The sequence below is a fragment of the Hippichthys cyanospilos genome, chromosome 2, assembly GCF_059441005.1.
Source record: "Hippichthys cyanospilos isolate Australia breed blue-spotted pipefish chromosome 2, RoL_Hcya_1.0, whole genome shotgun sequence".
NCBI classification, from domain to species: domain Eukaryota; kingdom Metazoa; phylum Chordata; class Actinopteri; order Syngnathiformes; family Syngnathidae; genus Hippichthys; species Hippichthys cyanospilos.
In genome coordinates, this window is record NC_142370.1 from 19,818,138 (window position 1) to 19,833,197 (window position 15,060).

General features: G+C 45.2%; 2 protein-coding genes across 2 annotated transcripts; one reads left to right on the plus strand and one right to left on the minus strand.

Moving 5' to 3' along the window:
- Positions 1 to 1,829: 1,829 nt before the first annotated feature.
- Positions 1,830 to 9,627, plus strand: LOC148427754 (RNA-binding protein 38-like). The gene is made up of 4 exons (XM_088441815.1): positions 1,830 to 2,270; positions 3,162 to 3,285; positions 3,772 to 3,832; positions 8,557 to 9,627. Exons 1-4 carry the CDS (start codon positions 2,046 to 2,048, stop codon positions 8,840 to 8,842), a joined length of 696 nt encoding a protein of 231 aa, XP_088297941.1. The 5' UTR covers positions 1,830 to 2,045; the 3' UTR covers positions 8,843 to 9,627.
- Positions 9,628 to 10,280: 653 nt separating this feature from the next.
- LOC148427755 (lens fiber major intrinsic protein-like) lies at positions 10,281 to 12,607 on the minus strand. The gene is made up of 4 exons (XM_088441802.1): positions 11,931 to 12,607; positions 11,666 to 11,830; positions 11,510 to 11,590; positions 10,281 to 11,436 (listed from the first exon to the last, which is right to left on the minus strand). The coding sequence occupies exons 1-4, from the start codon at positions 12,288 to 12,290 to the stop codon at positions 11,251 to 11,253; spliced, it is 792 nt and encodes a 263-aa protein (XP_088297928.1). The 5' UTR covers positions 12,291 to 12,607; the 3' UTR covers positions 10,281 to 11,250.
- Between the last annotated feature and the right edge of the window lie 2,453 nt (positions 12,608 to 15,060).

Genomic DNA, 15,060 nt, shown 5'->3' on the forward strand with positions numbered 1-15,060 from the left:
AAAACGTGGATGACATTGGTCAAGAGAAGATATGGAGGTAAACAAAGTGCAGCAGTTACGGAGGAAGCTTGTGATACCGTGGTTTGCTCAAGTGGAGGAGAGATTTTGCAAAAGTGATCACCTTAGAGCAGCACAGCTTGTGGTAAATGCAGCAAAACTAAAATCTGCTGTACTGTCACTCAGAGTTGCATAATGGCAACACAGTCTCTGCTGCAGTTAGGGTTACAAGGTAAAGGACGCATTATCTGAAACTGTCACTACTCAAAATGATCATCACGGCTCAAATGACAACAACTGAGTCAGAAAAATCCTTTTCAACACTAAAAAGGATCAAGACAAGTACAGTGGGCCAGCAGAGATGAAATGCACTAGCTAACGTATGCCGTCTATTGAAAATGAATTAGTCATGGATTTTTGGATTTTGACAAATGGGTTTTGGACAAGTTTGCTGAGATGAAAAAACAAAGTGCATCCTTTCTATTCAAGAAATGAACAGCTCTTGTGTGTGAAACTTTCAATTGAAATCTTTTAAAGCTTTTATTCATCATTTGTAAAGTTGTGAATAAAAAAAGGATTGTGTTCTTGAATTGACATAGAATTCATCGCGGGTTTTGCTGCTTGCGTCCACTCCGGTGCCGCACTCAACTTTTCATGTACGTCTGTTGCGAAAAGGAGTTACAGCATGCTCTCGTCACACGTTTTCTTTTGACGTGTGTGTTGTTGTGGTGGTAAGTGAGTTTGGATGGCAATAAAATGCAAGTTGCTGTCATCTTCATTTCCTCTGACTCTGAATATAAAAAAATACTAAAACATGCAGTTTCTGGGTGACGCTGGGGAACGCATGTCCCATGACATTCATGTAACCTTGTTACCGTAACCTTTTTACATGGTTAAAGAAGAAAGCCCTGAATCACATTATACGCTGGCCGAAGTCATCGGTGTTCCTAAAGAAAGGGTAGAGCAAAGTCATGTCCCGTCTTCTACATTTCATATGTTTGTAAAATAAAAGTTTTTATAAAATAGTTAGCCCTACTAGTCTTACTGTACCTCGCAACCCTGTTATGTACATCATAAGAATAAGACAATGTTTTTTGTTTGTTTTTTTTCATTATAATGTATTTATTTATTTGATATAAGTTTGTCCTTGGTAAGCAGTAAGAGCTGAGGCAAAACAGATAGCTAACATTGGCGTAGCTTCAAACCTTGTTACTGTGATTAGAGTAAATTAATGTATTCTATTAAAACATGCAATAAAAATTCTACCACTGATCTGTCAACTGAACTAACCTAGCCGATGATAGTTGGTTACCGGTTATTGATGAATAGGTAGCATAAGATTAGAAAAGTGAAGGTTTACTCATCAAGGCTTTTCAAGCCCAAATGTCCTCCAATTCTGGAATGAGCCTGTTACATTTAAAGTCGGACATGTGTACCTTTTCCTCTTTTCTCAAATCACGCTACATCGTTTTTTTTTCCCAGCCTCCGCGACTGAGCTCTTGAATACTTGACTGCAGGTGAGAAGTCTGCTCCCTGAGATGCCGAAAACATGATTGGAATGTTCTGCTTAATTCATATTCCACAAACGGTAACGGATTAATATTGCGTCTGTGACTAAGGCACTCAAGTAGCCAACCAGCTCAGTCTACTAAGTGTTATTGATTACGGTACCCCGCCCCCCCCCCCCCCTTTTTTTTTTGCTGATGGACGACTTGCAGGTACGAGGCGGAAAAAAATGAAAGAAAGAGACGCACGTCGAGTTGATTGGACTGATTTTGCCATGGACCCGCCTCCCTTCCTCCCCCACTCCTCAACGTACGTACTCGCTTTTTTTCACGCCAAGAAACGAGGCCGAGTCTCCACTTCAGCACTTTGCACTTGACATAGCGAAGCGGCGTGCGCGTGTGTGGTTTAATCATGCTTCCATTACTCTAATCACTCGTTGGCGGCGCGCGCGTGTGTGTTTCTTTTATGATTCACTCGATCTGTTTTTATTTTTAAACACCCCCCCCCCCCCCCCCCCCGCCCCGTGCGTTTATTTGCCAAAAATGAGCTCACCGCTGTTCCTCGGGCATCTGGTCGGGGTTCCCTTGGAAAGTATGGATTCCGGTGCCGTGGAAAAAGACACGACTCACACGAAGATTTTTGTCGGCGGTTTACCCTATCACTCCGACGACGCCTCTCTCCTGAAATATTTCCAGACTTTTGGGGACGTTGTCGAGGCTGTGGTGATCACCGACAAGCACACTGGAAAGTCCCGAGGATACGGCTTCGTAAGCAGCTCATATCTCGTCTACTTCTTTATCATTATGTCTTTTAGACGTGCGCTTCTTTAATCTTGAATCTTTTTTTTTTAATCTGGCCCCAGCCATGCTTAGAGAGTAGCAGGTTATTTCGATTAAGACTGTCATTAATGCTGTCTGACACCAATCGAGATGTAAGGCATGATGAAGGTTCTGAAACTTAATCTCCATCCCTAAATTGGCATGGTTCAAAATTTGAATTTCTCCTACCTCATACATAACCGTCACACATAACAGCAAAACTCATGAAATGCTCCTCAAGTTTACTGGAAGCAGACAAAACGGAGCCCCTGCATGTTGGCATGCAGGGCCACAAATTGAGCTGTTTCGTGAACTGAAACAACAGCCAAACCAAATATAGGCTGATGCCTCAAAGCCTGTCTCCAGCTCTTGTCATCATTCACTCGGGTACGCAGAAGGCATCCTTGCAGAGCTCCAGCACATCTCCAAACATCTTGCAACATTTGCAGAAAAGTTTCACATTGTGCATCTATTTGTGCTGAACCTTGAGGTCTAAACACTCAACGCTTCCATTCCTACACTATCTGCCCACTCCTCAAATTCCCTCCCCCAAGGTAGATTCCAGCATGCTCAGCCGAAACCTGGAAAAAAAAAAAAAAACTCCCACATACTATAGCAACTTATGCTAACATGCTTCCGAAGCACAACTTGAATCATCATAATGGATACATTTAGGCTTTTTCATATATTGTTGTTAACTATAGTCTTTTTTTTTTAAGAGGGGCAATAAGGACATGAGCTAGCTGTGGGCTGCCCATGCACAAAGGAGGAGGAATGGGGTTTTCACACAATGCACTTTGGCTACTTTTGCAGTTGATGTGCGAGATGTTGCGTCAACAGGTGACCATGGTGGACGGCGCGGCCGCAGAACAGGCTTGCAAGGATGCAAACCCTATCATCGATGGCAGGAAGGCCAATGTCAACCTTGCATACTTGGGAGCAAAGCCGCGCGGCTCACAGTCAAGTGAGTGTGTTTTACCACAACATTGTCAAACTGTAACACTTTTTTTTCTACCTGTCTCAGGAGAAAAACCTCATCAGTATCGTTGTGCTTTGGGATTCTTCTGGAATTTGTTGTGTTAGCTCTCCTTTAAGGGCAGTCGTACGGCTTCCACGAGAAGAAGGCAGTTCTAATAACAAAACAAACATGTAGGGGAAAGTCAAATTAGTGGTCCAAAATATTCAACGCCACCATTCATCCGGTCTTTGTTGTCGGTACATTTTCCACTTGGTTTCATGCACAGCTTGCGTGCCGCTGGGCATTTTCAGCGTGAACCAGCAGAGCACATGCTTTTCCTGCTGCACACCAAACCTTGACAGCCCCCTTTGGAGCTTTACGGCCAAAACGCGGTTGCGTGTAGGTGCAATAGCCTCGTATACACGCTGGCGATCGTACAAGCACAAAGAGAGACGATGGCCCTTGTCTCAGCACTGCCTCTCATTTCCGCAGGTCTCTCTGCTGGGATCGCCGTGCAGCAGGTCCACCCCGCTTGGGCTCAAAGGCACTACGGGTAAAAGGCCGAGGCCAATCAATATTTCTCTTTGCAATGTTGACCGCTCTTCTTCTGGTCTATTAAGCGCGTGAGACTCTGGGATCCGGATTTCGCTCACGGTTGACTTGGCTTTCACTGAGGCGGCAAGCCGCTCAGTTAAACTTCTGTGCACACACAAATGGACCCGTGCTGGCAACGCAGCCGCTGTCATCCAATCACACTCTTGCACCCGCGGATTGTCGCATCACTAAAATACACGATTGATTCTTTTATATGCGCCGAAAAGACAAAATAATTGGAGAGGATTTCGCTGAAGACAAGACGACCACCACATTTACATGCAGTCAGTTGGGTTAGGGTCTGGCTATGTCAATATTTGAGTTTCTGAATAGGGGGACCAACTGTCCTGCATTTGAGCGTTTGAGGCTCAATGAATGCGTCCTTCAATCAGATGCCGCGTCCCGCAAAATCAAAACTCGGTCACGCCATCGCCCCAGGCCCGAGGCAACCATGGTTCGTGATCATATTTTCATGTTCATTTTTCGTTTTATTTATTTTATCTTCCATCTGCTCCAGCTCTGTTGAGTAGTGAATCAACACACTCATTTTCACATGATAAGATATTTCATTTTCATTGAACTTATACATTATCACTGTACACTGTGGGCAAGTCAAAGGCCTTCTTTGTACCTCAGAAATTATACCCTTGTCACCACTTGGCCCTAGTAGATGGTCAACCTATTTCCGAAACATTCAAAATATCTCCCTTTACATTCGAAAATGAAAGGGGTAACGGTATTTCTCCGAGTACAAGTCGAATTTTTATCCCCTCATTTTCAATCCCCATATTGGGGGAGCTCCACTTATAACTAGCAAAACTCAAAACTAGGCGATTTTTTCCACATATCTGTGAATGCAAAATAAATAATTTCATGTGGCTTAAAATGGTTATATACACCTCGAATTTGATATCATATGCATCTGTTTTAGAGGGTTGCCTAATTGGCTCTTTGTTGTCAACAACGTGGCTGCGTGGCTCATTTTTTCAACGGACTTTGACGCATCATGAAAAGGAAAAGACGGATTAACTTGTCCGCCCCCCCATAACCGCAACAGTATGTTAATCGATATACGATGTAGAAATGCCTCTAAAAGTAACATCATTTCATCATTTTTAACAACGCACACCATGTGTTAATTGGACGGCCATGATCTATGTAACCACGAAACACATGGGTAGAGTTATAATTGCGTTTTTGTAAAATTCGCCCAAATTGAAGTGAAAAAGGGAGGGTCGACTTATACACGAGGTCGACTTGTATTCGGAGAAATACGGTATGATTATTGTGTTAGCCCAATGGAAACCGTTATGACACAAATAGACTTCATTGCGCATGTAACTTTTTGCTGTCATTAAAACACATTATATTCATGTTACTCACCACAGTCATAAAGATTCCCTCTGTCCCCCCCCCCCCCCCCCCCCCCCCCCCCCCCCCCCCCCCCAACACTGCTGGGTAGAGCTGGGTAGACCTACAACAAAGATTGAAGGGAAAAACTGGATTACAAGTTTGGAAACTTGTTTGGTTTTCTAAAAAATATTCCTTTTGCCTAAGTCAACCGCTTCATGAAGAAATATTGACTGAATTGTTTGTCAACCAAAAAAACAGAGTGAATGCGGTAGGGAAAGTGAACGTGCTTTGTCATTGATTTCGTGGAGCTTCCAGTTTCCTTTTGTTTAAAATAAGGAAGGGCCACCAATTCCCCGCTATGAAGTCAATGCCTTTGCATTGGCGTCTTGTTGTGTAAGATGAGAACTGATGAGTCCAACGATATTCAATGATTGCTCTGGTTTTAACATGGTTGATCATCTTAGTAACGCTGAGAAGGCAGTTATGCATCTTCACTCTGAATTTTCTAGTTTTCTTTTATAATGTATGTAGAACTTTTGTGTTGAGTGCACTGCCCCGCTACTTGATGCCAAGCTCTCATCCTGAGGCTACAAAAAGTGCGTCATGAAGCTCAATTGCTCCAAGTGCAATTAATATTGCAGTCCCATTTTCTGAATGAAGGATGAGGAAGCTGACGCTGACCCAGATGAATCCACGAATGAATGATGATGGATTTGATCGAATCAAATCAGATTCCACGTCTATTTGCATGTCCAGTCCAAATGTTCTTAGTTGGCAGATGGTCACAAAGGTGCATCTTTCACTGTGGCGTCACACCGGATTTACCATTTATGAGTTTTCTGCTTCACATACAATAGGCCCCTTGAATGCACCATTTTGCTATTGACCCACGAGTGGGGAATCAAAAATCATTTAGCTTTGCAACTTTGCAGAAATGACTGAGGAAACTGCTCTCCACCCCCACCCCCCTGCACGTTTTGCTGGCATTTCAGTCTATGACGGTCCAAAGTCATGACATTTGTGTCGAGATAATGTGTCCTGGACATGTTCTCGATCTGAAGCCCGTAGTCAAATTTCAAATTCATCAGCATGTTGACAGCACGGCAGAGTGTCAAAGTTGAACGTTGGCCCTTCCGTCAGTCGCTCTCCTCCAAGCTCTGAGCGTGCGTTTGTCAAAAGAGGATGAGGGCTGTGTGTGTCTACTCTCCGTTTGCCTCTGCCTGACTCACTGGCCTCACATCCATCATCCGAACTATTAAAAGCGTGACTGTCTTAAGGCATGAGGGATATATGATGGCTGAGCCTTCACCTCTAAATGTCTCCGCTCCTCATTTCTCGCCCAGGGTATCCCCGTGGTTGCCTTACCTCCCTCCCCCGTCTTTTTTCATCTCATCCCACACCTCTTTTTGTTGTTCTTTTTTTTTTTTGACAAAGGGGTGTGAATAAAGAGGAAGTTGAATGCAAGGGAGTAAAGCCAGAGAAGAGGCAGTGTGCCGTCTGTGGAGGTTATTCTGCTCTCGTGGGTCTGTTACTAGCGCACACCCATGCAGCTGTGCCAATTAGCCTGAGCCCTTCACATGCACGCACATAGTCACAATGGAACTGTTATTCGCATAGTCTTTGAAGCTCAGATGATTTTCTGCATGCAATTTAGACATCCTTATCTTACATTATATATATATATATATATATATATATATATATCTATATATATATATATATATATACACACACGCACACACACAGAAATACTGTATGTGTACGGATGCGCGGTTGTCAGCCAGCAACATCGCTCGGATCGGCAAAAAGCGAGGCGCGGCGCTCTCTCGTATGATCCGGCTGTCACATTGGATCAGTGAGACGGCGGCACAGGGCTGCGAGAATGACACTGCACTTCTGCTCTAGGAGAGTCATTGTGCTTGCAAGGAGGCATGGGATGCCAAGAGGGGTGGGGGTTATTTTGTCTCATGTCTTTTGTGATTAATCTGCAAGTTGTATGCTACACAGAACTCACTATTTAGCTGTAAGCTTATGTAACTGAAGGTCAGGCAATGGATGAACAAAGATGATGCAGAAGTAGATGCTCAGAGTGTTGTGGGCATTGCAGTTTGCCCAGACATGTAGGTGTGCAGGGTAAGTGGCCACACCATCTATAAGCAGAGCTGCCCCAGAGGTCCCATACTCTCACTTCTTTCCAGCTCAACACCTCCTGACACCAACACCAGCCTTTAGCTCAAAATGACCACAAGGCGCAAATTAGCTGGTGGTGGACCTCAACTTGACAATTTTTGCCTCTTGGTGTCTAGCTATATTCAACTAGCACAGAAAGGTAATGTAGCAAATGAGTAAGAGCCTTTTTAAATCTTGGGAAATGCAGGATTTGTGGAGTGTTTTTTTTTTTTTTTTTTTTTAAACATAGCATACAGTTGTGCTCCTAAATATTTGGACACTACAATGGATTTGAAACAAAACATTCAAAATCTGTGTACAACTAGGGCCTGTAAACTTCTGACCACAACTGTACTATCACTGACAAAGTATATAAATGTGTTTAAAAAGTGCAAACGTGAGAGAGAGTTAGAATCCTGTAGCAACCGGGCACGTGTGCGGCCCACTTTGTGTGCACAACTGCCGGCCTGATGTGTTTAGTGTTAAGCAGCAGCACTCCTTAGCTGTTCACCGCAAAGGTTAGCATCAAGTTAATTTGGTAATGATACAGGTTTTTTCAAATTCTGCCATGTTCTGACGCTTCATGTGATCGTTCGGGCCCTAATTGCAGTTTACGCTTGCAATCCTGATCCTGCCCAGGAGTTGTAATCCTCTCCTGATGTTTTACTCTGCAATTAAAAAAAGAAGATGAATATATATATTTTTTTAAGTCCATATTCCATCTTTCTCTGCGAACATCTAGTGCTACGGCGTGCAGCTTATAGTCCGGCACAGTTTATCCGTGACATTTTTTTTCCTCATATACCGGAGTGGTTTATTGCCCAAAATTGATGGTATATTTGCCTCCGGCTCCGACCTGTGTGTACTTCTCCCCGTGCCCGCGTTTGTTTTCTTCGGGCGTTCCGGTTCCTCCCCACAACCCTAAAAACTTTCATGTATATCGAACACTCGGATGGTCCTTCAGCTCTGTGTTCCACGTGACTGCTGCAAAAACCGAATTCAGAACCGAGACTCAGAAAGTAAATAGGAAAGCAGCTTGACATCCAGACAATGCGTCACCAAGAACACACACACATATACGTGTGTAATTTTATTTTTCCACAATATTTTTTGAAAACCATGTTTTACATGAACCAGCTTGTATGTTTTCTGTCCCCCTAGACTGGTTCATCCTTACATCTGCCCTCCAACGTTCCTCCAGCCCAGCCTGATGGTGCAGTCGAGCATCGCCAACCCCTTTTTCTCTCCCTTGGCAATGGAGCACCACCCGCACAGCCCGTCACCTGTGCCCCACCTGGGCTACAGCTTCTCGCCCGCAATGCCAGCGCAGGCCCTGGTCACATCGCAGACTGCCGCCCAGTCGCCTCTGGCCATGCTCTCCACATTGCCCGCCGCTCCGCAGGTAACCGTCCCGAATCTTGTTCACCAGCGCCACCTCGCTCAGTGAGCATCCCCGGCAACCGCTGAGTACAATATAGCATCGTGGTCGTGAGTGTGATGTCATTAAAAAGGGCTTATTGAGAGCACTCTTGACTATTATGTTTGTTGTAATTGTTCACGAAAACGTTCCGTTCGACCTGAATGTTCTGACTGAATTCTCTAATGGACTGGACTAAATGAGCCCAGAGGCTGGCCACAAGAGGACTCTTTGAAGAACACACTAAAAGGCAGGACAATGAAAACTGTTTGCTCAGATTTTTGCTGCAGTGCTCTGTTTTTTTTTTAAGGTTACCTGCCTGGATGGCCTCGTCAAAATATCGATGTCTTCCTACAGTCCATTTGATTTTATTGTATCTGTGTTTTGAGGCTCTGCAAATATTGATGTACTGTAAGTCCCTGCCTGCAGTTGACATTTGTTATGCTCAATGAGGTTGGCCTTGGCAACACTGGATTTTTTTTGTGTGCGTCTTTTTTTGCAGCAGGAAACCTTTTGAGATTTGTTACAGTTAGAGTATAAACGCTGTTCTTGGTTAAGCTCCGATGCTATTGCTATCTATGTACATATTGCATTTTGATGATGAAAGTGTTGGACTGTGAAAGAAGGGTGGAGCAAAGCAATACACGTTGGTGCTTCACTGACAGGACATCTTATCTTAAACAGCTATAATGATTCTCAAGAGAAGCTGGAATGATGTCCTTTGTTCATATGGAACCACCTTTGTCATTTACAAAAAAAAAGCCATTCGTTACCTTTAGTAAGAATATACAAAATAAAAGCTGTTTCCTACTAGAGCTTGGCTGCTGTTTGTTCCTCGTGTAAGTTATTGAGGTCAATTTCAGTGCGGATGAAAATTGCATAATGTTGAGCCAGAGAGGAATACATGAGTCATTAAAGACATTTCTTTGAGTGATCTTATACTATATTAATAGATTCAAGTGTGTGGAGGAAAAGGTCAGGTTATGAACCAGGTGAATCAGGCATGCAATCATCTGTAAGAGCTTTTTTTTTTTTGGTCTGTGTGACTTTCTGCAAATTATTTTTAGTTTTTAGTATTTCGAATGTTGGTGACTTGGTGAAATGTAGACAGCACAATGTGGTAAACTGCATGTCACCTTTTTTTCCCGCAGAAATGGAAAGCTTTTAGGGTTCCACGTAGTCTCACCAGTCACACATTCAAAGTTCAAATGAGTACACTCTTGTATAGTTATTTTTTTCCCTCAAAAACGGTGCATTTGTTTTGTTTAGTGACATCTCCTGCCTTCAAATGCAGTCTTTGAAACAAACTCGCAATGTACAGCGCTATTGGTAGTGTTTTTTTTTTTGTTTTTGTTTTTTTTATAAGGCTTGAGATACAAGTATTCAATTTTGCCATCTTCTGGCCAAAAGTGTTTATAGCAGCAAACTTGGAGCTGTTAAAAAAAAAAAAAAAAACAGGATTCTGCGGTGAGGTGAAAAAAAATGTAATATGTGCATATTTATTATAAGTGAAAGTTTATTGAAACACTTTTGTAATCCCAGTTAGGATCAAATAATAAAAGACCCAATGTGAAGCTGGCACTGTCGGTCTGTAGCGAACAGACCTCTCCAATTCTCCCAATTCTCTGGTTCCATGTTTCTTTTTGTGCTGATTAAGATGGGGGAGGTGGGGATGCATATGGATGGGTATTTGTAAAAATGGATATCATCACAAATAGCAACAGCGTGGGCAATCCATGCGTCGTGCCTTAAAAAGGGTTTACAAAAATGAATAGTGATTGGTACAAAATCAGTCGAGCTGCAATGAAAATGAGAAAAAAAGAGGTACTGTATCCGCAATCTTCATCTCTCACACGCTAGCGCACACACACACACACCTGCAAAGACACTCGCATGTACAAGCGCACACATTCACTGTCACGCAACAATGCTCACACACACACAGATAAAATGTAGCCATTTGTAAAATGTAAAATTGTCTCATGTTTGAAGCGCAGAAAACAAAGCCGGAAAAAAAAAATCTACACCGGAGATTATGTGAGATGCATGTAGGAAAGCACGCCCGTCTTGACTGGTCTAAATCGGAAAGAAGCACAAACCCAGAGGGTTGCCCGCCCACGCCCACGCCCACGCCCACGCCCACGCCCCGCGCCCCTCTGCTGCACCACCACTTGCGCTGCGAATTTTGATCCTACATCCCACCCCTCCCCCCCAACTCATTGTCATCAACAACACCCTCCCAGTTGGCATGCTCTTCCCCATTCCAGAAGCAAGCCTGCCCAGGAGGCAAGCAGGCCTGCCTTTTATCACAAACACAAAGTCCACTTCTGATGGAGGTGGAGAGGGAGATCTGACTGTTTTCATGTCAGTTGGTGAGCAGTGAGGGAGGGGCCTTGTCCCTCATTTCTCAGCCCGAGGTGGGTCAACAGGTGCCGGCTTTACAAGGCTTGCGTCTTGAGCTCGATGGGCTCCCCGCGGGTGTCCTGCTGGGTCTCCCTCTCCGGGGGTCGACTGCCCTTCAACGTGGCCAGGCGCTCGGACAGGCCCCTCATACGTGGGAACAGAATGAAATCGTACAGGAGGGCGCCCATGGCGCCACCGATGATGGGTCCCACCCAGTAGACCTGCGGCAACACGCGCGGGCATGTGTCAGAACAGACTGTGTACCGCAGCGAAAACGTAGGCGATGGTTGTTACCCAGTGGTTGACGAAGTTTCTGAACAGGACCGCCGGAGCGAAGGACCTGGCGGGGTTCATGCCGGCACCTGTGTAGTACATCTGAAACGCAAAGAAGCCCGGCATTTGCATTTGTCCCCGTTTTCATGTGTTTTCATGTGTTTCGTCGTGGCTCACCCCCATGAGGTGACCGATGGTGATGGAGAAGCCGATGGAGAGGGCGGCGGAACCCAGGCGACCGTTTCTCCTCTCGTCGGTCACGGCGAAGATGCACACCACGAGCTGCATGGTGAGGAACACCTCCACGGTGGTGGCCATCCCCAGACTGACGCCAGGTTGCAGCTGCGGACATGTGGGACGGGATGGGATTTATTTATTTTTTTTCTTTCAATCTACGCACCCTTCAAATGCCATCGACAGAAACCTCCTCGGGGCTTCTTACCATGTTCATAGCCAGGTTGCCCCGCATGTTGCCAGGCGTGACCCCGTACAGGACGGCGGCGCCGGCCACGGCACCGAGGCACTGGGCGATAATGTAGAAAAACGCGCGGAAGAGGGACAGCTGGGCCCCGACCAGGTAGGCGAAGGTAACGGCGGGGTTGATATGACCGCCGCTGATGTGGCCAATGGACTGGATGAGGGTGGCGGCTGCCAAGCCGAAGCACAAGGCCACATGGAGAATGTGGTGAGGCCCGGTGGTCCAGCGCAGGGCGGCACCCAGACCGAAAAAGACAAAGAACATGGTCCCGAAGAACTCTGCGAAGACCGCCCGCCAAAAACTCATGGACCGGAACTCCCACATGGTCGCCGTTCAGTAGATGACCACTCTTTGGCAGCGATCGAACAAAGGTTCAATCTTTTCAAGTCCTCCGAAAGTCAGCTCTAACCGGAATCGAGAAAATCCACCGGCGGGATTTTCACCAAGTCGTGCGCCCTCGCTGTGCTCGTTTGCCGCCTGTGTCCACCTGCTTCAAAGACATAGGTGTCAGTCGAGCGGGAGTGCGGGCAAACAAAATCTCGGGCGGGATCAGGAGAAGACACGCTGCGTTTTGAGAGATGGAGAGATCGACCGGTACAGCGTCCGGTAAACCTTTAGCCTCTCTGACAGAGCGCAGAGGGCCAGACAGGGGCTTTATAATACGCCCTCCGGGGGCCCCGAGTGACGCCATAATCCCCCCTGTAGCGCCGAGGTAGGGAGGGGAGGCGGCCGCGGACGTCCCAAATCAAACAAATGTAACCTTTCCGCTGTTTCCCCCGCCACCTTCACGCACGCCGGTCAAAAGAAGCCCGTTGAAAGCGATTCAACGAGAACGGGTTCCGAAGTCAATGGAGCGGCGCAACGAAACGTGATTCTTTCAGTGAAAGATGCACGGAGAGTAGAGAGCAGCTGGAGCCCAAGGTGTCTACTTGGGGAGGGGGCTTTTGTCATCTGTTGACATATCATAACCGTGGCAATCAGAGGACACAAACGCTGACGGGCACACACGCTCGCCCGCCGAGATAATACAGTTGAGGCCCCGGACGGAAGAGCCCAAAGCTAACAGCGCTCAAGTGAGCCATAGAGCGAAAAGCCTGACCCCGTGAAAGCATTGTGCGGGGCGCGCGCGAGGGTCGTGGGCGCTCACGGGCAAGACTCGAACGTGAAGCCAAGCCTTACGTATATTTGACCGCTTCAACGCCAAACACGTCAAATGCATCAAATAAAAGTGACGACCGAATGCTCCGTTTTGGGATTGGCAGACAAATGAATTGACCGGAGAACAAAAAGGGCAACGTGTTTGGAGCTCAAGAAAAAAAAGTGACGCTTGTTAAACTGCGGAGACAACAGTTATTTCACCAAACGGTGACTAGCAGAGCCGTGAAGGTTCCACCAGCGAGTCAGAGGTGCACTGGGGATGCAGAGGGTGCACGCTGGGGTTACTGGGCAGTCCAGAGCCCTCTTTCTGCTGGAGGGAGGTAGGAGGGGAGAATGAATGCAGATCGCTGAGCTTGCCATCACGGGTTGGAAAGAAGACACACAATGTAAACTGCTGGCAGCGATGCGTCGGTTACAGCTTTTGTGCACATTGTGTGCGTGTGTGGAGTGGTTTACTGTAGATCAAACTTGTTTTGTGGGTTAGGGCCAAACATTCCATATCTCAATATCTCAAAATGCCAATGAAACACAAAGTATGTGCAGTACTGTAAATATACTGGAGAAACCACCCCAAAAAGGTCGCTGTGGGAAAACCGGAATTCCATCCAGTCTAGTACGTTACTAGGTATTTCTGTTTTTTTCTTTTTGTTTTTTGTTTGTATGTTTCGTTTTGTTTTGGGGTTTTTTTTGTCTCCCTACCAAAATAGATTTGAATTGAGACAAAGTAGAAAATATGAACCATTCAGGAATTATAACCAACCCGGCATGGTGTACCTGCATTTAGCACATTTGCCTCACTTTTTTCAGGATTCCCCAGGATGGAACAAACCCCTAAGACAGTGGTGTCAAACCAATTTTTATTTTGGGCCGCATTGTAGTGTTAGTTACTGCCAAAGGGCCGGCCGGAATGACTGTGAATTCAAATACATTTTAAGTGTGTTGATCACACATTTATCAAGATTTGATATCAGAAGCTGTCAAAAACTGTTCAAAAGAGATTTGGAGAATAAGAAAATGTTTGTTTTTCTTCCCCCAAATTTTTAAAAGTTACAGACAGCTTGCAATGTTGGTATTTTAGTCAACCTGAAGTCACATCAGCATTTCAAGGGCCACAAAAAGTGAGGTGGCGGGCCGGATCTGGCCCCCGGGCCTTGACTTTGACACCCGTGCCCTAAGATGTCCATCTGAAAAGATGGCATTGTCTCAGCAAACAGACCCCATCGTTGAATTTGGGAAGATGCAGTCAAAACTTTGAAACCTTAGCCCTCGTTTGAAACCCTAACTGGAGTTTTAAACTGGCATTTGAAAATTTGATTCGGATTTTAAAGTCTTCATTTGAAAATCTAAAGGTATCTCCAAACTACTTTGAAACCCTAACACAAAATTAGAACTCCAACTAAAAACGCATGCTACTTTAAAACCATATTTGAAATCCTAACCATGTTTGAAACCTTAATCATTAAAGCCCTAGATTAAAAGTTGAACCCTAGTTTGAAACCTTACATTGAAATTCTAAATGGGATGCAACACTGGCCCTTGTTGAAACATCACTTTGAGACCCTAATCCTAGTTTGAAACCCTACTTCAAAACTCTAACCCAACCCTGTCCAAATCCGTCCTTTGAAACCCCAACCCTATTTCAAAACCCTGCATTTCAACATGAACCCCGGTTGATAACCGAAGTTGAAATCGCAATCTTTTTCTGAAACCCCAGATTAAAACTCCATTACCAAATACTAGCCCCAGTTTAAAAGCCTAATTTTAGAATTCCTAATCCAGACAGTGAAACCCTAACCGTACGTTGTAACCCTCGAAGGAAACACAACTTTTGAAATGTTTGAAACATTACTTTCAAACACCTACCCTCATTTGAAACCCTACTTTGGAACCGTTGCCCTAGTTAGAAACTTTACTTTGAAACACTGAGCCCAGTCCA

Coding starts and splice junctions, on each gene's coding strand:
- LOC148427754 (XM_088441815.1), top strand. CDS start 2,046: ATGAGCTCACCGCTGTTCCTCGGGCATCTGGTCGGGGTTCCCTTGGAA. Junction 2,271..3,161: donor AGTCCCGAGGATACGGCTTC/GTAAGCAGCTCA, acceptor TTGCGTCAACAG/GTGACCATGGTGGACGGCGC. Junction 3,286..3,771: donor GCCGCGCGGCTCACAGTCAA/GTGAGTGTGTTT, acceptor TCATTTCCGCAG/GTCTCTCTGCTGGGATCGCC.
- LOC148427755 (XM_088441802.1), bottom strand. CDS start 12,290: ATGTGGGAGTTCCGGTCCATGAGTTTTTGGCGGGCGGTCTTCGCAGAG. Junction 11,831..11,930: donor GCAACCTGGCTATGAACATG/GTAAGAAGCCCC, acceptor ACATGTCCGCAG/CTGCAACCTGGCGTCAGTCT. Junction 11,591..11,665: donor CCATCGGTCACCTCATGGGG/GTGAGCCACGAC, acceptor TTTGCGTTTCAG/ATGTACTACACAGGTGCCGG.